Source organism: Rhinoraja longicauda, chromosome 40, assembly GCF_053455715.1.
Source record: "Rhinoraja longicauda isolate Sanriku21f chromosome 40, sRhiLon1.1, whole genome shotgun sequence".
Taxonomy (NCBI): Eukaryota; Metazoa; Chordata; class Chondrichthyes; order Rajiformes; family Arhynchobatidae; genus Rhinoraja; species Rhinoraja longicauda.
Window position 1 is genome coordinate 4496453 of NC_135992.1, and position 23543 is coordinate 4519995.

The 23543-nt window shown below is 40.0% G+C and overlaps 1 protein-coding gene across 2 annotated transcripts in view; it reads left to right on the forward strand.

Annotated features, from left to right (window-relative positions):
• The first annotated feature begins 216 nt into the window (after nt 1–216).
• The window catches only part of myh9b (myosin, heavy chain 9b, non-muscle), a 127030-nt gene continuing 103703 nt past the window's right edge, over nt 217–23543 (forward strand). For both annotated transcript variants that reach the window (XM_078430425.1, XM_078430426.1), the window contains exons 1-3: nt 217–558; nt 15506–15857; nt 22849–23005. In XM_078430425.1, the coding sequence (XP_078286551.1) occupies nt 15525–15857; nt 22849–23005 (490 nt within the window). In that variant the 5' untranslated portion in view covers nt 217–558; nt 15506–15524. The remainder of the gene's footprint in view (nt 559–15505; nt 15858–22848; nt 23006–23543) is intronic.

Sequence of the window (23543 nt, forward strand, 5' to 3'; positions counted from 1 at the left end):
TCGTTGGAGCCCTCACTCACTCAGAGGGTCGAGGACGACTGGCAACCGCTCGATCGCCCGCCACATAATTCGTCGACTTTGGGGGGGGGGAGGAAGGGGAAGGAAAGGCCGAAAGGCCGACCGACCTACCTACCGACAGATCGCAGCCACGCCCAGCCGCCCGAGGACAACTCGCACCATTCGTCGTCGGAGCCCTCACTCAGCCGGTGCCTGCCTCCCCACTGGCGGGATTGGCGCGCGGTTGGCGGTGTTGTCCGCCGCCGCGAGCAGGGCGGGGCTCCGAGCCGAGCCGACGCGCGAGCCCCAGTGTGCACAGCCTGAGCTAGCGCGAGGCAGGCGGTTTGAACGGCACCGTCCAAGCAGCAGCCGAAACCTTTCAAATTATTATTTTTTGTGTGGGGGTTTAAAAAAAAAGAAAACACCATTAAGAGACAAATTATCCTCCTCAAAAAAAAAAAAAATCCGCAGTTTCCTCACCACCACCTAATCCTGAACCGAAGCCAGGGAGAGAAGAGAAGGGCGTTCGAAAAAGATCACCTGAAGAACCGCAGCGCAGAGGTAAGAGGGCAAAAATAAAATCTTTTAAGTTTAAGATTATGGAGTGAAGGGGAGTGAAAGCAGGAAAAGAGTCGGTCACAACCCGCTCGCCAAAGGCAACTTTTCATTTGTATCTCACTTAAAAGCGGAAGTTTAGACGACACCACCACCATGGCTGAGTAGAATTACATTTTAAAACCTGCCAGCCAATCGGTTTTATTTTGGGTTTTCAGGTCGCATGTTAAGTGTCCTTGAGATTCATATCTGTTGGTTATTAACTTGTGAAAATCAGACGACACGACAGGTAGCATGGAAATTACCTTCACTGTTGTAGCTCGCAGATCTGGGCTTGGCTTCCGTCTTTCCGGCTGCATGAGCTTCCTGTCCTTTTTTTTTTTACACTGAAATGTGATTTCATCGTGAGTCCAAATTCTCCTTCCCTCAGTATTTATTTCTAAGACTGCAGTTTTCAAGTTTGATTGCATCCTTGGCATGTGGAGAGCTGTTCAATTGCCAGTCTGCATTTTTCTTATTGTAATAAAAACCCATTAATAAATAGCTCCTAGGTAGACACAAAAAATGCTGGAGTAACGCACAGTGGGACGGGCAGCATCTCTGGAGAGAAGAAATGGGTGACGTTTCTGGTCGAGACCCTCCTTCCGACTCGAAACGTCACCCATTCCTTCTCTCCAGAGATGCTGCCTGTCCCGCTAAGTTACTCCAACATTTTGTGTCTCCCTTCGATTTAAACCAGCATCTGGAGTTCTTCCCTACACAATAAAAAGCTCCTATCGGATGTTCAGAGCTGGACTAAATCTGTTTTTGTCTTTTAATTCGCACAATTACCTTTTGTTCAATATACTTGAAGGAATTGAAATATCCTCATTCTGCCAACTTAATAACCTCCCCCACCCAAACTTTCTGTGCCCCACCCATCATTTAAAAGAAAGTATTCAGTACTTTACAGATGTCAGTTAAGCCTCTTAAACTTGAGCAAAGTTAAAAATGGTGCAGCAAAGTAATTTGTGGCAGAACTTTGTGACAGTGAATAGATGAGGAAAATAGCTAAAGTGTTAAAACGTTTTTGAATATGGGTAATGACTTCCTTTACATCTATTATTGATATCTCTTTTCAGTAAACAGTTTACTGCTGTTTTGTTTCCCTAAATTGTGATATGGTTTCGTGACAATGATAAAGTGTAAATTGTATATTGTTTTCAAGAGTTGAACAGGCAGATTCTTTACTTTAACTTGTTAAAACTGCACGCTAGCTGTTTGCTGTGCTTTGCCCTCTGAAGATTCGTATGGATTTTACTGCACGCAATATAGCCCCACCCGGTTTGAGTAGAAGATCGTGCAGTCAGGCAAAGAGAGTGATTCATGGGAAAGTGTACTGATAACTTACAAAGGCTTTCTGTGAGCTGGCTCGTTATATTTTTTCTGGAATTTGTAAATGTTACTGCTTTAAATTCTGGTAACAACTTGTACCTGTCTGTTGGTGAGGCATGTATTTTTTCAACGGAACCTAAGGACATCAGAGAGCTTGACTTTCTAAACATCCTGCCTGATACTTTAATGGTTCAATCGCTGATAGTACAGTAATGAAACACTGAGGTTCAGTTGTCTCATTCTTTCAAATGTTAAAAGAATGCATTGAATTATAAAAGCTTTCCAAAATGTTGCTACTATATTCTAATTCGCATCATCTTTTGCTATCTCGCTTGGCCTTGCTAAAGGATAAAGGCTCCTGATTGGCTATGCTACAATTTTAATCTAATCTGTTTTCAAATTCCACTGTATCTTTAACCCCCCCCAGCCCCTTATCTTTTTAACCTTTAACTCTGTAACTCTGGGTGCCTTTGGTGTGTTTGGAATCCAGCCTCTTGTTTGTCTTGTTTTTTATCATTCCATTATTGATGGTTGTGCCTGGACCTGAGCTCTGGGATTCCGTGCCCAAGTCTCGCCCCACCTCTGCCGTTAAATGTACCACTCAACTGTCTGAGTTCTGTGTTAAATTTTTATATAAATGACCCTGTGATTCTTTTTGGGGCACTTTGCATTGGCCTTGTGAGATATTGTTAATGTAATCAGCACGCCACTTTAGTGAAGTAGAAGCCGAATAGGCGAGCCTACCATACTATTCAGTTTGTTGTGGTTAATCCTGTCTCTCAATTTCACTTCCCTACCTGGTCCATCTTTCTCTTGATTTTTCTCATTGTGTATCGGGAAAGAATATTGGTAATCAAATATTTGTGAAGGAAATACCTGTATTTTGTATGAGAGGCAAAAGTCAACAATTGATATGCATGTAGTATATAACCCTTATTCAGTGTTTTGTGTTACTTTTCAGTTCCTCGGGGAATAAGGTGTGGCAGGGTGCTCAGGAATTTAGACCAGTGTTTTGACTTGTTTCTGTCATTGATTTCATTTTCTGTACAGTAACCCACGGCTTTATTTCATAGTGAAAAAGTGAAAAGGACTGGATGGAATTGTTTTATTCCTATATAATCTATATTAAGTTATGTTATTAGACAGGCTCATGACTTTCAGCAGCAATACAAAATATTGAGTCTCTGCATAAAATGGCAACATTGGTTTTAGAAAGAACAATGATGCAAATGGATTCCTCTTCTCGCCACATGCAAAAAAACAAGAATTGTGTTGGTCAGGCTTTTATTGGTTCCTGGTAGCATTTTGGTGGTTTGGCTGAGTGATGTGAATCCCATTTCCATAGATGCAATTTCATGGACAGTATTAAGAGGGTCATCTGCAAAAGGTGTATCAGGGCCTAGAAATAAAGACATCTCTGGTCTCAGAACTGCCTGAGCTATTTTGTAACAATAGATTAGGATGAAAGTGCAGACGAAATAAAGGATGGGTTCCATTTCATTTGATCATAACACTAATTCTGGAACATGAGGGGTCGCATTGGAGTAGTCTAGGATCCTAAGGAAAATAATATCTAGGGCTCTTGATAAATTTTAACGTTGTTAGGTTGTTTTAGGTGGTGAATGTAAAGGTATTTTCAATTATATGTTTGACGAAGGATCAAATCAAAGGATTAAGTGTAATCAATTGCAAGGAAACAAATTTGTACAATTGAAATTTCTAAACGTTTTAATAAAATGCAATAAAGATATTTTTTAGCAATCTGAAATATAGGAGATGAACTTCGGATGAGTACTGGAGATGATCTAGATTTACTAAAGAGTGCTTAGAGTATGGCGGTATAATGATCAGGATTGGAAGCTAGGTATACTGCATGAATAGAGAGGAATGAGTGGCTGCACAAATTAGAAATGACAGTGGAGTGGGGGTGGGGGGTTGGAAGTGACATTTAAGGTAAAAACAGATTATGTAAGGGGGACTAAATATGGAATGGAGGAAAATAGGGAAAATGAAATCAGGAAAAAGACAAAATAACTATGTGAGAATTTAACCACAGATAAATTGGCAAGGTGCAGTGAAAGGGGGGCAAGCAGTTGAGGGCAAGTTTCCGTTTGTGGCTATTCCCAAAATTAGAGACAATAAATACAAAAGTTGAATGCTAGTAACAGTAGTATGGATTGCAGGAAAGAGTTTATATCATGGGATTGTGTAATTTGATATTATGTGAAGTGATTAAGATATTTGCAAAGGAAGTTGGGGAAGCTTTAAGTAATTATCAGAGGAATTGAAGGATGAGAAGCAAGCTAATGATTTATTGTTGTTCAATGGCATAAATATGAGATTAATTAAAATACATTCATCTCAAAAGCTTGAATTCTGAATTTTTCCTGGATAATCACTTTGAGACATTCTTGTAAAAATGAGATGAATGAGTGGGACTTGGAGGATACCAACAAAAAAACTAAAGTTACAATACAATACAATATATCTTTATTGTCATTGTACAGGGAGGGGTACAACGAGATTGGGAATGCGCCTCCCACACACAGCCTCTGCACATAGGATGATTGCAGTTGTCAGAAAGGTTAGGTGTAGGAAGGAGCTGTAGATGCTGGTTTAAACCGAAGATAGACACAAAAAGCTGAAGTAACTCAACGGGACAGGCAGCATCTCTGGGGAGAAGGAATAGTAGATGTTCGGGTCGAGACCCTTCTTCAGACTAATCAGGAGAAAGGGAAGCGAGAGATAAAGTGATGATGTAGAGAGATAAAGAACAATGAATGAAAGATATGCATAAAAAAAAGTAACAATGACAAAGAAAACAGGTAATTGTTTGTTGGTTGAAAATGAGAAGCTGGTGCGACTTGGGTGGGGGAGAGAGAGAGAATACCAGGATTACTTGAAGTTAGAGAAATCAATATTCAGAAATGGTTTTCAAAGCTGCTGGATATCACAATAGAAGTTCCTTATTGAAGCATGTTTCAATCATTAGCCAGTTCATTGTTGGTCATTCCATTATTTTGAATCGTGATTGGGGCATTTGCTGATTATTCCAATTCCATTTATAACTCTTAATTATGCAGCATGGAAACAGTCACTTCGGTCTAACTTGCCTATGCGGGTAAAACCCCATCTACACTAGTCCCACCTGCCTACGTTTGGCCCATATCCCTCTAAACCTTTCCTGTTCATATACCATGTAACATATACCTTATAACGACCAGATATGGGCTTCGATAAGTAGCTGATAACTTCTGCATAGCTAGTACCAGATCATGTTCATAGTCTCTTGATCTTCAATTCGCTATATCTCGGAGCCAGGGAATGGATTGTTTGTGGTTAACTGTAAGTGAGGAAATTGAGTCATGGCTTCATAGACTGAAGAATGGATGCACCTAACCTTTTAGAATCACCCACTGTATGCAAGGCAAAGTCAGCAGATTGTGGGATCATGCATAACTGGATAAGTACAGTACCAAAACCAATTAGCAGCTTCAGTGGATGATCAGAAACAAGCATTTGTCTTGGTTGGATAGAAATAGGAATGTAGTAAACCCTCGTTAGAATGATTTTATATTAGAATATTAGAATAAACCGTCTGAAGGGGTTCGACGCGAAACGTCACCCATTCCTTCTCTCCTGAGATGCTGCTTGACCTGCTGAATTATTCCAGCATTTTGTGAATAAATACCTTTGATTTGTACCAGCATCTGCAGTTATTTTCTTACACTCGTTAGAATGATGTCCATTATTGCCAATTGTCCGTTATAACTGAGTATGGTATTATTGTATATAGTTGAAGCAAAGAACTTCAGATGATGGTTAATACACAAGGACACAAAGTGCTGGATTAACTCAGTGGACCATGCAGCGTCTCTGGAGAACGTGGATGGTTGGCGTCGGGACCCTTCAGTCTGCTGAGTTACTCCAACACCTTTTGTCGTTTCACCTTACAACTAGGTGCCAATACCACTTGCCTGCACCAGCGAGCCTTTCTTCACAGGTTGACGTGGTTGTTGCGGCTCAAATTGTCGACTCCAATTGGGTGCACTTTCTTCAGGCTGCCGCTACCAACAGGACATGCTTCGTTAATGTGGGGGGCCGTCCCTTCTACCTGCTGCTGCTTCCGAGGTGGAGTATGTCAGTGTGTGAGTATCTCAGGGTGAGAAGGTGGACGAGGTGATATGGGGTGGAGAAGCTGAGTGGACAGAGTGAAGGGAGAAGGCGGTCGAGCGGACAAAGCGAAGGAAGAAGCAGTGGCTAGTGAAAGGGGAGAGATTCCGTAGAATATAGTAGGGGCTAGAAAGCTGGAAGAGAGGTGGGGGCAGAACCTACATCCTTCACCTTGCTTCACATTTGGTGCGCCTTCTCTCTGCATCCATAGCCTTGGCTTCTTTCCAACTCTGGCCTTTGTTCACCCTTCTGCCAATCACCTTTGCCTGTATCCACTTATCACTCACCAGGCTCTGTCCCACCCTGCACATCACTACAACCAGTCTGAAGAAGGGTCTTGACGTCAAAAGTCGTCTATCCATGTTTTCCAGAAATGCTGCCTGACTGCTGACTACTCTCGTACTTTCCCTTTTTAAGACGATATCACATAATAGTATCAGTCAGAAAATTGTAATAAAGATAATACAGTGATCAGGTATTTTTTTATTTGCATGTCGACTGAGCAAATTAAATTAGCAGCAGCAGTGAGGAGGATAAATTGCAAAGTACATGAGATGATTTCTAAATCAGTATGAGAATAAGTTAGTAAAGGACCTGGTTATTTTAGATCTGTACAAAGCAAAAAGGTTAGTTGAAGATCTGTAGCTCTTGGGCCTTCAGGGATCAGTGATCATAATGTGACAGACTTTTTATATAAAGATTGAAAGTGATTTAGTTCATCTTAAATCTAGTTAAAGCAACTGAAAGCAAGAAGTATTCATTGTCTGTGATTAGTTGGGAAGCATTATAAGTATGACCATATGACTCAACAGGCAAAGACTGACTTTCAAAGAAATAGTACAGAGTAGGATTGGGAAAAATGTCAGAACGCACTGGGCCAATCCAACAATAAAGTAAACAGAAAATCAAATAGGCATTGTGGAAACATAAAAACACTTAGATCTATAGAAAAAAGGATACCTAAAGCTGATGTGGACTGAGACAAAATAAATTATATTGGGGAAATAAATAAGTGGTAGGAAGAGAAGCTATATAAATGTGCCTGTCATGGGAGAAGATGTGGACAATCTTTTGGAAATTGTGGAGGGCTACAGGTCTGGAGCAAAATGAGCTCAAGAAAATAAGCATTTGTGTTTATTGGAAGGTGATATATCCCCACAATCTGTATCCAAGGGGTTTTGAAGGAAATGATGGTGGAAATAATGGCTGTGCTGATTGTTATATTTCAAAATTCCATAGATTCTAGAATAAATTCCACAATGGAAGGTAGCAAGGAGAGAAAAGAAGACAGATCAGTTACCCTTACATCAGATGTAGGAAAAATGCTGAAATCATTATTAAAGTATAATGAGTTTTGTTGAAAAATAATAAAAGAATCGGGCAGAGTCAAATGGATTTATGAATGGGAAATAGTTTGACATCTGTTGGAATTTCTTGAGGTTGTAACTTGGACAATAAGTGAAAATGAACCAGTTGAGCTGGCATATTTGGATCTTTGTAACGTTTCTAAGGCACATCACGAGGTTATTAAACAACAATGCACAACACTGGATTGATGTTTGATTAATAAACTGAAAATAGAACAATTAGATAATTTTCCTTGATTTGAATAGACCAATTGTTTTTGGCACCGATCAATGCTAAGGCCCCACTGTTCACAATCTATACTATTGATCTGGATGAAGGGATCAAGTTTGCTAATGATAAAGTAGGTGGTTATGAGGCTTTGAGGAAGATACAGAGGCTGCATGGGAATATCAGTTAGTCGTTAGGCATGCCTGACTTGTGGCTAAATTTGTTGATATCAGCTTTAATATTGACAATGGCAAAATGAGATTCAAATGCTTCTATACTATCTATTCCTAACCAAACTGCAGATATAGATACAAAATGCTGAAGTAACTCAGCGGGATAGCAGGAGTGGGTGATGTTTCAGGTCGAGACCCTTCAGACTGAAAGTCAGGGGAGGGGGAGAAACAGAGATAAAGAAGTGTAAGGTTTGAGAACGTGACACCAATGGGGGTGGAGATTAACAAAAATGTAGAATAGATCATTGTTAGCTAGGAGAAGGTAACAACAAAGCAAACAGATAAAATGTAATCGGGGACAGTGAGACTGGTTGGAGAACTGGGAAGGGGGAGCGATGGAGAGGGAGGGAAAGCAAGGGTTACTTGAAGTTAGAGAAATCAACATTCATACCACTGGGGTGTAAGCTGCCCAAGCGAAATGAGGTGCCAATTCACTCTGGCAATGGAGGAGGCCCATGACAGTGTGGGAATGGGAGGAGGAGTTAGTGTTTAGCATGCGGGAGATCAGGTAGGTTTAGGCGGTCTGAGCGGAGGTGTTCAGCAAAACGATCGCCGAGCCTGGTCTTTCAGATATATAGGAGTCCACACCTGGAACAGCGGATACAGTAGATGAGTTTGGAGGAGGTGGAAGGATACCTCTGTCTCTCCTGAAAAGACTGTTGGGGTCCTTGTACTGAGTCGAAGGAGGAGGTATAGGGATAGGTGTTGCAGGGGAAAGTACCTAGGGGGGGATGGTTTGGGTGGAAAGGGACGAGTTAAGCAGAGAGTTGTGGTGGCAACGATCTCTGTGGAAAGAGGAAAAGGGTGGAGATGGGAAGATGTTGCTAGTGGTGGGATCTCGTTGGAGATGGCAAAGATATTGGAGGATTATGTGCTATATGCGACAGCTGATGGGGTGAAAGATGAGGACTCGGGGGACTGTCCCTGTTGCGACTGGGAGGAGGGGGAGCAAGAGTGGAGTTGCAGGATATCGAGGAGACCCTAGTGCAAGCCTCATCTATGATGGAAGAGGGGAACCCCTGTTCTCTAAAGAATGAGGACATCTCAGATGCCCTGGTATGGAACACCTCATCTTCAGGGGCAGATGCAGCGTAGATGGAGGAATTGGAAGTAGGGGTAGAGTCTTTGCAGGTGGCAGGGTAGGAAGAAGTTAGTCTGTGGGAGTTAGTAGGTTTATAATAGATGTCAGTCTATACATTTTCCTTGATCTCCACCCCCTTTGATGTCTCGTTCTCACACCTTACACTTCCTTTATTCTGTATCTGACTCTCAGTCTGAAGAATGGTCTTGACCCGAAACATCACCCATTCATTCTCTTCAGAGTTGCTGCCTCTGCTGCTGAGTTACTCCAGCATTTTGTCTCTTCGGTTTAAACCAGCATCTGCAGTTCTTTCCTGCACACTAACTGCAGGCATCTTCTGTTGAGTGGGAACTCGGGTTGTAGCTGCATTAATGACGTGCCAACATTTTAGTTTAGGAACAGTTCTCTGGAATGAAACCCTGCCGTAACCTAGAGAAGACTTGTACAGGCAGGGTCAGTGAACGGGCAAGGACGTAGCATTTGGAATATCATGTGAAATTGTACACTTATGGAAAAAGTGAGGAAGATGTGAGTTTTTAAAATGGTGATCAATTTAAAAATATAGAGTACAGATAGCTTACTCTTACGGCAATTATTTAGGAACTTGGTAAGTCTGCACTTGAAATATTTCTGTAATGGTCTTTCAACCTGAGGAAGGGTATGCTTGTGAACAAGTGAGTGCAGCAAAGGTTTACTAGACATTTAATCCCTGGGATGCTGGTTTGATGCACGAGGAGAGATCAAGCAGACTGAGCTTATGAACATTAGTTTGAAGAATGAGGAGTGATAGAATTAAAATGTACTTAGTTTGACTTTGAATTGGTGGAAATCCCAGTCGGCTGCTTTTTTTTACCTGCATGTTCATGTTTGGCCAAAATTGTCTTTATATTCGGGTTGATCCCACTTTCCAGTTTTTTGGGCTGTAATCCTGCAGGTTCAAACTCTTCAAATGATCATATCATCCGGGTCCTTTTTTGATATGAGGTGGTTTTGGCTCCACTGCCTCTCGAGGATTGGCAACATCCTCATAAATCTACACCCACTCTAAGGTTGTCACTTCCTTGCTACAGTGCGGTAACCAAACTGTACATACTTCCAGCATGACACCAGTTAATCTGTGCCTCATTTGTTTGGTCTGGGGGGGGGAGGTGTTGGGGTAACTTGAGGAAGCCAATGCAGGTAGTTCTATACTACGATAGTAGCATTCCCAGGAATCCTAGGAATCATTATGTTATAGATATTAATGGGGGAAAGGGTTAGGGGCTAGAGGGTTTCAGACTTGTAATAACAAGGTTATTGTTCCCACAGGAATTTAAAACAAGTCTTTTCAATAGCAATAAGTGTATTTTTGTTAGTACTAGCAAAAAAATACTAAAGGGTGTATGTGGCATTGTTTTATAGAATATGTGTCAACAGAAGCAATTGATTGTCTACTTCAATGGCCACCTGCAGTTAAAGTAGTAGACAATAGTAAGAGAAAGTGGCATCTGATTACTGTGGGTCACTACATGGAATAGTTTTTGTTTCCCCTCTAATCCAAAATATCTATTTTTCTGCCTGGCAATTTCCAAAGTAACTTAAGTGGTGTCCAGTTTCCTTTTGAATTTGCATTATAACCATTTTGGCCCGCGTAATGCTCATAGCGTTTCCTATTCATCACTCGCATTAAGTCCAATTTGTGCTATGGAAATGCACTTTATAACAGAACTGCCTTTATCTCATATACCTTATTAACAAGCTGCCATCGGGGATTCGGGGACATGTACTCCAAGATGCCTCTGTTTCACACTCGTCACATTTTCTTGTCTGGTTTGTCTTCCCAAACATCCTTGCATCATTTCTTTGGATTGTGTTCCACGTGGCATTTATGCACTGACTTAACCAGTCTGTCAGTACCTTGCATAGACACAAAATGCTGGAGTAACTCAGCAGCTCATGCAGCATCTCTGGAGAGAAGGAATGGGTGATTCACCTAAATGTCACCCATTCCTTCTCTCCAGACATGCTGCCTGACCTGCTGAGTTACTCCAGCATTTTGTGTCTATCGTCGATTTAAACTAGCATCTGCAGTTCCTTCGGATGCGTTAGTACCTTGCTGCAGTTTAAAAGTTACTTTAACAAAGTTGGCCTTGTTTTTGTCAGCACCTATGGCAAAATAATTATAACTCCTCCATTTTAGACCAACTCATCTGAATCCAGTGCCCTCCATAATGTTTGGGACAAAGACTCATCATTTATTTATTTGCCTCTGTACTGCACAATTTGAGATTTGTAATAGAAAAAATCACACGTGGTTAAAGTGCACATTGTCAGATTTTAATAAAGGCCATTTTTATACATTTTGGTTTCACCATGTAGAAGTTACAGCAGTGTTTACACATAGTCCCTCCATTTCAGTGCACCATAATGTTTGGGACACAGCAATGTCATGTAAATGAAAGTAGTCATGTTTAGTATTTTGTTGCATATCCTTTGCATGCAATGACTGCTTGAAGTCTGCGATTCATGGACATCACCATTTGCTGGGTGTCTTCTCTGGTGATGCTCTGCCAGGCCTATATTGCAGCCATCTTTAGTTTATGCTTGTTTTGGGGGCTTGTCCCTTTCAGTTTTCTTTTCAGCATATAAAAGGTATGCTCAATTGGGTTCCGATCGGATTGACTTGGCCATTCAAAATTTGACCATTTTTTTAGCTTTGAAAAACTCCTTTGGTGCTTTAGCAGTATGTTTGGGATCATTGTCTTGCTGTAGAATGAACCGCCGGCCAATGAGTTTTGAGGCATTTGTTTGAACTTGAGCAGATAGGATGTGTCTATACACTTCAGAATTCATTATGCTACTACCATCAGCAGTTGTATTATCAATGAAGATAAGTGAGCCAGTACCTTCAGCAGCCTTACATGCCCAGGCCATAACACCCCCACCACTGTGTTTCACAGATGAGGTGGTATGCTTTGGACCTTGGGCAGTTCCTTCTCTCCTCCATACTTTGCTCTTGCCATCACTCTGATATAAGTTAATCTTCATCTCATCTGTCCACAAGACCTTTTTCCAGAACTGTGGTTGCTCTTTTAAGTACTTCTTGGCAAACTGTAACTTGGCCATCCTATTTTTGTGGCTAACCAGTGGTTTGCACCTTGCAGTGTAGCCTCTGTATTTCTGTTCATGAAGTCTTCTGCGGACAGTGGTCATCGACAAATCCACATGTGTCTCCCGAAGAGTGTTTCTGATCTGTCGGACAGGTGTTTGGGTTTTTTTCTTAATCATGGAGATAATTCTTCTGTCATCAACTATGGGGGTCTTCCTTGGCCTGTCAGTCCCTTTGCGATTAGTAAGCTCGCCAGTGCTCTCTTTCTTCTTAATGATGTTCCAAACAGTTGATTTTGGTAAGCCTAAGTTTTGGCTGATGTCTCTAACAGTTTAATTCTTGTTTCTCAGTGTCATAATGATTTATTTGACTTTCATTGGCACAACTTTGGTTCTCGTGTTGATAAACAGCAATAAAAGTTTCCAAAGGTGATGGATAGACTGGAGAAAAGACTAGGTGCTATGAGCTCTCTTATACCTGCATGAAGGAGGCAATTAAACACACCTGAGCAATTACAAACACCTGTGAAGCCATGTGTCCTAAACATTCTGGCGCCCTGAAATGGGGAGACTATGTGTAAACACAGCTGTATTTCTACATGGTGAAACAAATGTATAAAAATACCCTTTAATAAAATCTGGCAATGTGCACTTTAACCACATATGTTTTTTTCTATGGCAAATCTCAAATTGTAGAGTACAGAAGCAAATAAATAAATTATGGGCCTTTGTCCCAAGCATTACGGAGGGCACTGTATATCACGCAATGTACCTTTTCCGTGATCACAGTGTCATTGTAGTGCACCTGACATTTCTGGAGGGTGTCAAGAATGATTGGGGGTTGGGGGGATAAAAATATAAACAGTGAGATGAATCATTGAAGGGTTATACTCGAACCACATCAAGCAATTACAAGAGCTACTGAGCCACTTTCAAAGGTCACGTTTTCCATCCTGATGTTTGTGGACCAGACTTTTTGGTGCTCCAATTCCTCAGCGCTAACAAATGTGATTGCTCTATCTCCAGCCCTTTGTTCCTTGTCCAAAACCTATTGTTCATGTGTAATCCTAAAATAAGAGTCTGGGAGTTATTGCTGAGATCTATTTTCCAGCGATCGACTTTGTCACTTCTCCCATAGATACCTATAAAATATTCTATTTTATGAAAGGACACTGTTAAGTACCTTCACAGAATCACCTCACAAATGAACAATTGTGCAAGAAAGTGGATTCAAAATCTAGGTTATGCCAAAGTTTAATTTCGACCAGATTGAGGGAACTCTCAGGTTTGGTGCATTACTCTGAATTACACTGTGTTTCATTTAGTTTAGTTTAGAGATACATCATGGAAACGGGCCCTTCGGCCCACTGACTCCACAGCATTCACAGTCGTTATCCCACTTTCACATCCATTCCCTGCACACTAGGGCCAATTTACATATGCCAATTACCTAAAGAGCAGCGCATCGTCAGGATTTGGGATCTATAGTACCCGGAGGAAACCCATACGATCACGGGGAGGATGTGAAAACTCCACACAGACAACACCTGAGGTCAGATTGAACCCAGGTCTCTGACGCTATCGGGCAGCACCTCTACCAGCTGTGCCACTCTGCTACCGATTTAGGCAAGGATGAAATTGTGTTTGCAATCCCTGCCAAAAATGCAGTTAATCCTCATTTTGATTGCTCCGTTATCAAATTTAAAACACTCCAAATTTAAAACACAATTGAGTGGCTTCTGTTTATCTTGTGTGCCCCTTATATTCTGGAGGGTGTGTGTATAGCTGATTAGTTATAGTTCAAGGAGTTTTTACACTTCTTTCCTGCTTTGCATTGAGTTAATTAAACTGAAATAGTGGGGAAGTGCAAGAATTCATTTAACATTTCCAATATTGACAGTATTTCCCATCTTTCAGCTGTGCAGTAACTGTTGGAAGTCTGTGAATTGGGCAGGAGAAAGATTGGGTTTGTACATAAGCAAATAGTACACTCGTTTTGCTTATGAAAAGAAAAATGTCCAGTTGGTTGAAATATAAAAGCTATCGTTTTTGGAACTATATTTGAACGAATCAAGCTTTCAAAAGGTTGAAAAACATTGAACATAAATGATAGGAAGTCCATTTTGGTGTTTTCTTTGAAATATTAAATTTATCAGAAGCACTTGTGATTCATTAGCTTGTTATTAGCACGAGGAAACATAATTTTCCTTTCTTACAAATTTTGTGATATTTATGTCAGTTACAGTATAAGATTAGAATTTTGTAAATAATGGTGCAGTTTAGATGACAAAGATTTTAATTTTCCTATTTAAAAATCAACAATCCATTTTACTTTTGTTTCCAAGTTCAACATTAAAACTTAGATTTGCACAAAATCTTCAAATTTGCATGCCACCATGCATGTACTTTTTAAAACAATGCAGACCAAGCTTAACAGTAAAACACGTTTTTACATCTATAGACTGAAGAATTAGTATGATAGTTAAATATAATCTAAATTCCGATTTTATATTACTCTAGCCAGATTAAGTTGGATTTTTGTTGCTGTCCTTTTGACTATTCTGGTCTTCATTTTAAGTTACTTTGATTTGGAAAAACAGTAGCTCTTTTATAACAAAGTTGATCGGTATGTGCACTTTCAACAAGCACTCACAAAGGTCTCCAAATACTTAATTTTCATGTACACCATATGAACAGATTTTTCCCCGAAGAAACCAACATTTTTTGCTCTGCCAAGGTCACAAAAGCACTGAAATCCATCGAAGCTTGAATTTCTTGCATTGTTACGGAGTTGAATGAATGTCGACTTCTGCATGAGAATAATGCACCAGACATTTTCAATTGGCTCAAGTGTTGTTACTCCTGTTAGGTGTTAAAGCCTATTTTTAAACATGTAATCTAGATTGTAAAGCATATAATCTAGATCGTATCATGAATGCTGCTGTTCACAGACTATATTTTGGATGAGACATGATACAAGGGGTGATTTTCAAGTTGTCTTTCTTTGGGGTTGAAAGGGTGGGAGTTTCAGAGACACTTCAAAGCATCTGCTTTAAAAACTAAAATCTAATCATAGTTTATGACTAACAGATAAGTAGCCTTTTGTTTTCATACTTTTGTTAATTTTGAGAATTATATTTTATTCTAATTTTATCCTGTTATTTGATGGACTGCTATTATTTGTGATGTAATGATGAAAATTGTAATTCCTAAAGTGCGGTGAAGTAAACCAGTTTTCATTTATGCATGTGTGAGGTGAGAATCGCAGTGTTGGAAATATCTAGCATAACTTTGTTTTGCAGTTTACTGACAGTGTGCATAGCTAAATATGAATCAATTTGGAGCAAGGCATTTTCTTTATCAGCTTTTTCATGAAGCTTTGACTGTTCTGAATCTCAATAGTTACCTTCGTCTTTGTTTTTAATTGCAGGTCTTCAAAAGAAGGCAAAATGTCTCAACGGGATGCAGATCGGTATCTCTATGTGGACAAAAATCTCATCAATAATCCACTGACACAAGCTGACTGGGCAGCAAAAAAACTGGTGTGGGTGCCCTCAGAGCGTAATGGCTTTGAGGCTGCCAGCCTCAAGGAGGAGATTGGTGAAGAGGCAGTTGTTGAGTTGGTGGAGAATGGCAAGAAAGTTAAACTCAACAAGGATGACATCCAGAAGATGAACCCACCCAAGTTTTCCAAAGTGGAAGATATGGCAGAGCTGACTTGCCTGAATGAAGCTTCTGTACTCCATAATTTGAAAGAGCGTTACTACTCAGGACTCATCTACGTAAGCTTTTTTAAATGTTATTATGAATACTCTTTTTTGCTATTTGTTGTGATTGACTGAATATATTATTTTAAAATCTAAATATTAAATCTGCTTTGAATATTCAAAATGGAGAATAAAAATCCATTGATCCACAACTGTTTCTTTTGCACAAGGGGATATGTGTATATGAGCAAACTAATTTTTCGTTTCTCTATTTGCAAAGGCAATTTTTTTTAAAGGAAGTTTTATTTTCCTCCTAAAATTAAACAAACTTCTAATTGCTGAAGACAATCTAAAGGGCCTGTCCCACTTAGGCGATTTTTTTGGCGACTGTCAAAGTCGCAGCAGATTGGCGAAATTTTCTTTTACCCGATGACAATGACCACGACAATGCCGAGTCAGGTCGAGATTACACCGTCTTCGGAAACATCGTGAAAATTCCCACGCTGTCAATGCTTCTCCGGCGTCCTAATTTTCGCTGAAATCACTGACAAGTCAGTAAGTACTTGAGAGTTTTGAAATAAAACCATCTTGCCCGGGTTACTTGAAAACCAAGCTTCACTGTACCAAGGCATAAACTGGATTTACTTCCAGTTTACTAATAGCTGGATAAAAAAAAAAATGTAAGTGGTTAAGTGGATTTTTGTGAAAGGTGTGGGCATTCTTTAAAAATGTATGGTAGATGCATATCTTATTCTGGGTTGGGAGCCTACTTTAAATGTGATTGCTGATGGCCATAAACATCGTGATAATTCCCACGCTTACCTGACCTTCAAACTGTCGCCTCCAATCTACCTGTCAAATGTCCTGATGGTAAATAAATTGGTTAAACATAAGCATTTAATGGTATTTTGAAATGACTTTACTTATTTTAATATGTGCTTCTAAATGCATGTAAGAGAACCTATCAAACCTGGGGTCAGCATGTGACAGCGCCCGCAATAAGCAACGATACCTGCCGACAGGCCAGCTGTTGCCGAGAAATTTCAAACCGGATGATTTCTCAGCGACGTGCCGAGATCCACTACGATTTTTGAAAGACTCCTCACGATCATGCCCACGACACCCCGGCAAACTGTCGGCGACAGCCTAGTCGCCGGCAGTCGTCTTAAAATCGCCTAAGTGGGACAGTCCTTTAAGTTATTCCATACTGATTTACTTCTCTAGTTTCCATTTAAATCATCTTCCTTGCAGAATGCAAGATTTCATTCACTGTCAGTAATTTCTTAAGCTGCCTATTGTAAGGTCACATCAAATCCACACATGTCACACATGCGGGGAATTTTACTAAATGGCAGAACAAATTTAAGCACTGAAAGGTCTGCTCCTTTGCACGATGTACAGACGAGATTGACTCTTAAAAGCAAGTACTTTCTAGCAGCTAACTCAAAGAGCTTTCATAAACGAATGGATGAGTCATATGGTTGTCTGTCTATCTGATGAAAACAAGGTGAGCACCTGGGTAGAATTAATCTCTTCATAATTTTAAAGGAATGGGTCGTTTGTTTTTAGAAGCTTAAAAAGCCCCTAGTATAAAATACTCTTACACTAGATCTGGATTAAGAACTCTTGACATTGTATCTTTGAGTTCTCTGCCATGTGAAAGCTTAAAAACTGGAAACATTACTATTTTACATATGAACGAATAGTAGCTATGTGTTAGCAGCGTATATTTAATTGTCCCTGTCATATATCCCTGGATTATGAGTCCCATTTGGTCACACATTTAATCTCTTGGGTATATTTGAAAAGCGATGTTTACAACATCGTGCAAAGGAGCAGATCTTTCAACACTTTAATCATTCTGCCATTCAGTAAAATTGTACTTTGTGTCTATACCTACTCAAACAATCTTCTTTAGTTCCCGGACTGGCAAAAAAGCCTGCTTTTAAAATTGTCAACTGAGCTATCATCATTATGATCTTTAGCACTTTTGTGTGTGTGGTTTTTATTTTTTGCTATGCTGTTGTACAGCTAATAGAGTTGCTGCCTCACACCTTCATTGATGTGCGTTCAAACCTGACTACCAGGGCTGTCAATATGGAGTTTCCATGTTTTCCCTATGACCACATTGATCTCCTCTGGTGCTCTGGTTTAATCCAACATCTGAAAGATGTGTGGGTTGGTAGGCTAATTTGTCACTATATTCAGGCAAGTGGTAAAATATATGGGGAGTTGATAGAAACATAGAAAATAGGTGCAGGAGTAGGCCATTCGGCCCTTCGAGCCTGCACCGCCATTCAATATGATCATGGCTGATCATCCAACTCAGTATCCCGTACCTGCCTTCGCGCCATACCCCCTGATCCCTTTAGCCACAAGGGCCACATCTAACTCCCTCTTAAATATAGGCAATGAACTGGCCTCAACTACCTTCTGTGGCAGAGAATTCCACAGATTCACCACTCTCTGTGTGAAAAAAAACTTTCTCATCTCGGTCCTAAAAGACTTCCCCCTTAAACTGTGGAAGAGTCGAGGAAATAAAATGGGATTAGTGTAGGATCGATGTAAATGGGTGCTTGAAAGTGGGCAGGAAGCCCTGTTTCTGTACTATTTGACTGTATCTCCATATAATTTCTGAACTGGATGATTATTTAGTTATCGGTTGTATTCTCTGGTAGATCCCTACATTAGCAGACGTTCTTTATCCACCTTCACCTTTTTTCATTCTTAATTATCCATATATTTTGCTAATGTTTCTGTGAGAGTTTTTTTTTGGTTTGGGTGTTATTTACTGTCATTGACAGCACTATCTTGTTGGATTAACAATTTTCACATGTAAATCCAGACAGGTGTATTTTCGCTCTGTGGGTCACTGAATCCTTAATAGGGGAGAATAAAGACTCTCCCCATCTATGCCCCCTATCATGAATGATCATGTGCTGTGTCACATTACACATTTTATCAGATGATACAATTAGTACCTAATTGCGAAAGGGAGGGAAGGCAGCCTCCTTTTCACTATTATTTATACTCTTACTGATCAGGAATCAGGAGTATAAATATTTTTGTTTTGTTACATATGTTTCCTCTTAGAAATTACTGGTGAGGTGCTTTATAAATTATAAATGCCATAAGATGTCAATGTTCTATGACATATCATATCATATATACAGCCGGAAACAGGCCTTCTCGGCCCACCAAGTCCGTGCCGCCCAGTGATCCCCGTACATTAACACTATCCTACACCCACTAGGGACAATTTTTACATTTACCCAGCCAATTAACCTACATACCTGTACGTCTTTGGAGTGTGGGAGGAAACCGAAGTTCTCGGAGAAAACTCACGCAGGTCACGGGGAGAACGTTGTAGGTCTATATATTCTTCAATACAGTGTTCTGTAAGGAAGCCTCGAGTTACATTAGATTCTAGTAACACCAGCAACTATGTTGGGGTCTTGAAATGAACGCTGGGTTCTGAGCTCACTTGCCCCATGTGCCTCCTTCTCTATCCATGGAAGAGTAAACACTCATCTTGTCAGCCATGTGGATTCCATGAGTGTCTTAAGATAGAGGAGGATTTCCCATCTATATCATTCTTTGAGTATTTGGGTTCATTTCAGTAGCTGAAAATAGGTTCAATCTAATATTGTCCTTTGAAGGTGTAGACTACTCTGTCACTTTTTAAAGAGTGAAACTGGAGCAATTTGAAGGGTGGTGAGGAGGTTGGGGGACGGAAACAAAACTGTTTTCTACCTATCAAGATCCAGCAGACAGTGGTGGGAAAATGCACCTGTCCAAACTTACTTATAGAAACTATTAATTAGACAATTTAAGGCTGGTGGTATTAAGTGGAACACTACCCAAGGAAGAATAATTATCTGCAGGAAGAGGGAAAATCTGGATAATTAAGAATATACTTATCTTTGTGGAGCTTTCTGTATTTTCACTTGGCAATAGGGCAGGGTAATAATTTCCAATAACAGGAGGGCAAGGAAATTAAAATGCTGTGTACATTTCCCCCAAAAATAGTTATGGATTAAATTTGGCAAGCGTGCATCCTTAATTATTTTTTTGGAATTCATTGGTACATTGCAATCTAGCAAATTCAGTTGATTAAATCTCTGGTTCCTCTGAAATGGGAGGTTCTTCGATTATAGTCAAAAACATTCCTAATGGCAATTAAAAAAAATTACAGTTGTACATCAATGAGGCTTGGTGAGTGTTAAGAGTGTGAATTTGGAGGTGAGGGGCCTTTTTGTTCTTTTGCCTTGTATTAAACATGAAGTGGTTACAATGACAATTAGTACATTCAAAAGCGAGTTCAATAGACTTTTGGACATTATGAATTGAGGTTTGGTTTAGTGCAGGAAAGGGTAGTAAGAAGTCAGTCATAATCTTTGGTTTAGTGCAGGAAGGTGTAGTAAGAAGTCAGTCATAATCTTGAATGGTGAGAAGCATGAAGAACCAAATGGCCCATTCTTTGTTTCAAGATCCAGTGATATGTTCTTCTGAAAAGCAGCTTGTCTTGAATTGAAGGTGTTAGTTTTGTGATAAAACTGTCATTTTGAAATTTATTCATGAATGTCAAGGCGATGTGCCAAGAGTGTTTAATTGTTAACAATGAAATTCTTATTTGTTGCAGCTTTTGCAGGCTCATTAACATATGACACAATATATAAATGTACCAATAGCCAATCATACAATAAATTATCAGTAATACAAGGTAACCAAATCATAATAAGTATTACATCCTATACAAAGTCCATAATAGTTTGTTGCTGACTTGCAGCTGTGGCTAGGGTTGTGTAGTTCAAGAGTCTGATGGAACGAAGCTGTTCTTGAGCTGAAGGTCACGATTCTTAGGATTCTATACCTTCCTGGCAGTAGCAGTAAGATGAGAGTGTGGCCAGGGTGTTGTGGGTCTTTGATATTAGCTACCTGAATATGTGTATTTTGATTCCAGGACTATTGCACCATGATACAAATGTTTACCACAGTCATGGAAGCATTTAAGCACGTGTTGAGTCTTGATCTGAGAATGAGCTGTTGTAAATGAACTGACTGCAGGAATTTACGCCAACAAGAAGAAACTTGAAGTTGAACAAGAATCCTGGAAGCATATTTGCACAGTAGAGGAACACGACTGTTTATTTTTCCCTTGTTTTGTGGTAGAATCTTAAGCACAGCCATAACTTCCCCCCCAAATCTATTCAAAGTTATCAAAGCAAAAATTTGGAGATGCTGATGCACTAAACTGTTAATCCGACCTCTCGGGCTTTGGTGCTGAACTTACAGATTTTCCGTATGAGTGGATGTTATTCCTGTTAATATCCAAAGCACTTTATTTTGCTTTTATTTCACATGTTACACAGATTTATAATACATTTTCCAGTGATCCCAAGGATCATGCAAGCATTTTTGATACTAGTTCTGGCCATAGACCCCAACCCCGGGCATTGTGGATCCCAACCCCTGCCTCAGCAGCAAACTTGGCTTGTTGTCCAGACCTTGGCCCGTCCTGCACTTCGAAACCTGGCTCCCGCATGCACTCATGTTTTGGACTAATGACTGAGCCAGATGCCAGCCATCAGGATTTCTGAACAGTCGGATGTTAGATGAGTGGCGTTTTACTTTAACTTGAAATTAAAAATAGAAAATGCGGGGAATAAACACAAGTTGGGTAGCATCGGTGAAGAATGAAAGTTAATGTTTCAGGTCTATAATGATACATATTGCAGCTTCAAGCAAATACTTGATATGTATGGGCAAAGATCTTGCATCAAGTTTCTTCAAGGCAAGACAATGGGGAATGGTGGTCAATTCCAGCCCAGTGCAATTGGGCCGATTTTGTCTCTACTATCATATGTTATAATCATCTTGTATTAATTTGACTATACAATGTAACCTATACTACATTTTTTAGTAACATTTTAGTTTGCAAAAATGAAAGTAAAAAAAGAACAAAAACTGATTTTTAACCTGAAACATTAACTGTTCGTCTTTCCACAGTTATTGCTTGACATGCTGTTTTCACCATCTTCTGTTTTGGAAACAACAGCGCTGGCAGCATCTGTGGAAAGAGAAACAGTTGATGTTTTGGGTTAAAAAATTATTTCGGTTTAGGTTTTTAAGAAAAAGAGCATGGAAAAAGGCCTGCCAGGTCCAAGCTGACCATTCATTACCTGTTCGCGTTAGTTCTATGTTATCCTACTTTGGCATCCACTCCCTACACGCTAGGGGCAATTTACAGAGGTTAACCTACAAACCCCCACGTCTTTGGAATGTCAATGGAAACTGGTACACCCAGAGCAATCCACATGGTCATGGGGAGAATGTGCAAGCTCCGCACAGGTAACACCAGAGGTCAAGGTCAAGCCCGGGTTTCTGGCGCAATAAAGCAGCAGCTCTACTAGCCGCACCACTGTGCCATCCTGCATTTCAGCATGGCAATGGGCCCATTGCCATCGGGTCCACACCAACCATCAATCTCCCATTATTCTCTGTTACCCCACTTTCACATCCACTCCCTACACTCAAGGGGCAATTTTACGGATGCCAATTAGCCTATAAACTCGCATGATTTTTTGGGATGTGGGAGGAACCCCACAGGGAGAATGTGCAAACGCCACACAGACAGCACCCGAGGTCAGGATTTAACCTTTTAGACAGCATCTTTACCAGCTGCGCCACTGTGCCGCTCATGTTCTATTTTGCTTTCATTTTCCAGATTGCAATTTTACTTTGTACACGGAAAAGTAAATTCAAAGTCAAATCAATTTAAATATCTTTGTGTTTTCACCATACCTTTTAAGTTTGAATCCTTGAGTTATTGCAAAGCTATAACTGTCCTCAATCCTGCTTTTGTAAATCGTTCGTGAATTTGCATCAGTGATCACTGAGTGGTAATCAGCATAGAATATTTGCCATCAGTTGAACCCACCTCAAGTCATTTTTCTAGCTATTAATCTTGCTGTAATTACTTGATTTGTTTTTGCTCATATATGCAATCTGGATTAAAATGCTATATCTTCTTTTGCAAACTTGTATAACATTCTATTTTTTTTAGACTTACTCAGGTCTTTTCTGCGTGGTAATTAATCCTTACAAGAATCTACCTATCTACACTGAGGAGATTGTTGAGATGTACAAGGGGAAAAAACGCCATGAGTTGCCACCCCACATCTATGCCATCACGGATACTGCATACAGAAGCATGTTGCAAGGTGAGGGTTTTGCCTGGAGATTTTTAAGTAGCCAATGTTTCACTGGCTTGTTACGTCTAGCATAAATGCTGTTTTTTAAATGCCATAAATTCTTTGTTTGTTGGCCATGCAGAATTTTTTCTGTTTCTGCAATCTTAGTACTATTGTTTCTGGGTAAATTTTTTTGGTTAAATATTTCCCCCATGGCACTGGGGACTGCTTGCTCATATGTGTTCCAGAGCCCGTCATCAGGTACCTTATCCCAATCTTCCTAATTCTCGCATGAACATCATCATTTGCATTTGCAGGTTACTTGGAGTAAGGAAAGACATTTTAGACCCTCATCTTGCAGAAATTATCTTTGTCTTATCTTGCCCATCAATTCCTACACGTGCAAATTTCCAGCAAGAATTTCTGGATAATAAGCAGGAATTGGAAATGAAGTTAGCTTATTCACACATCTTTCATGTTTTATGGATGAATATGTGGCAAAACTATCTAATTTGTTTTCTTAGTCAGTCCATTGAAGCATCAAGTCACGTTATAGAAACATAGAAAA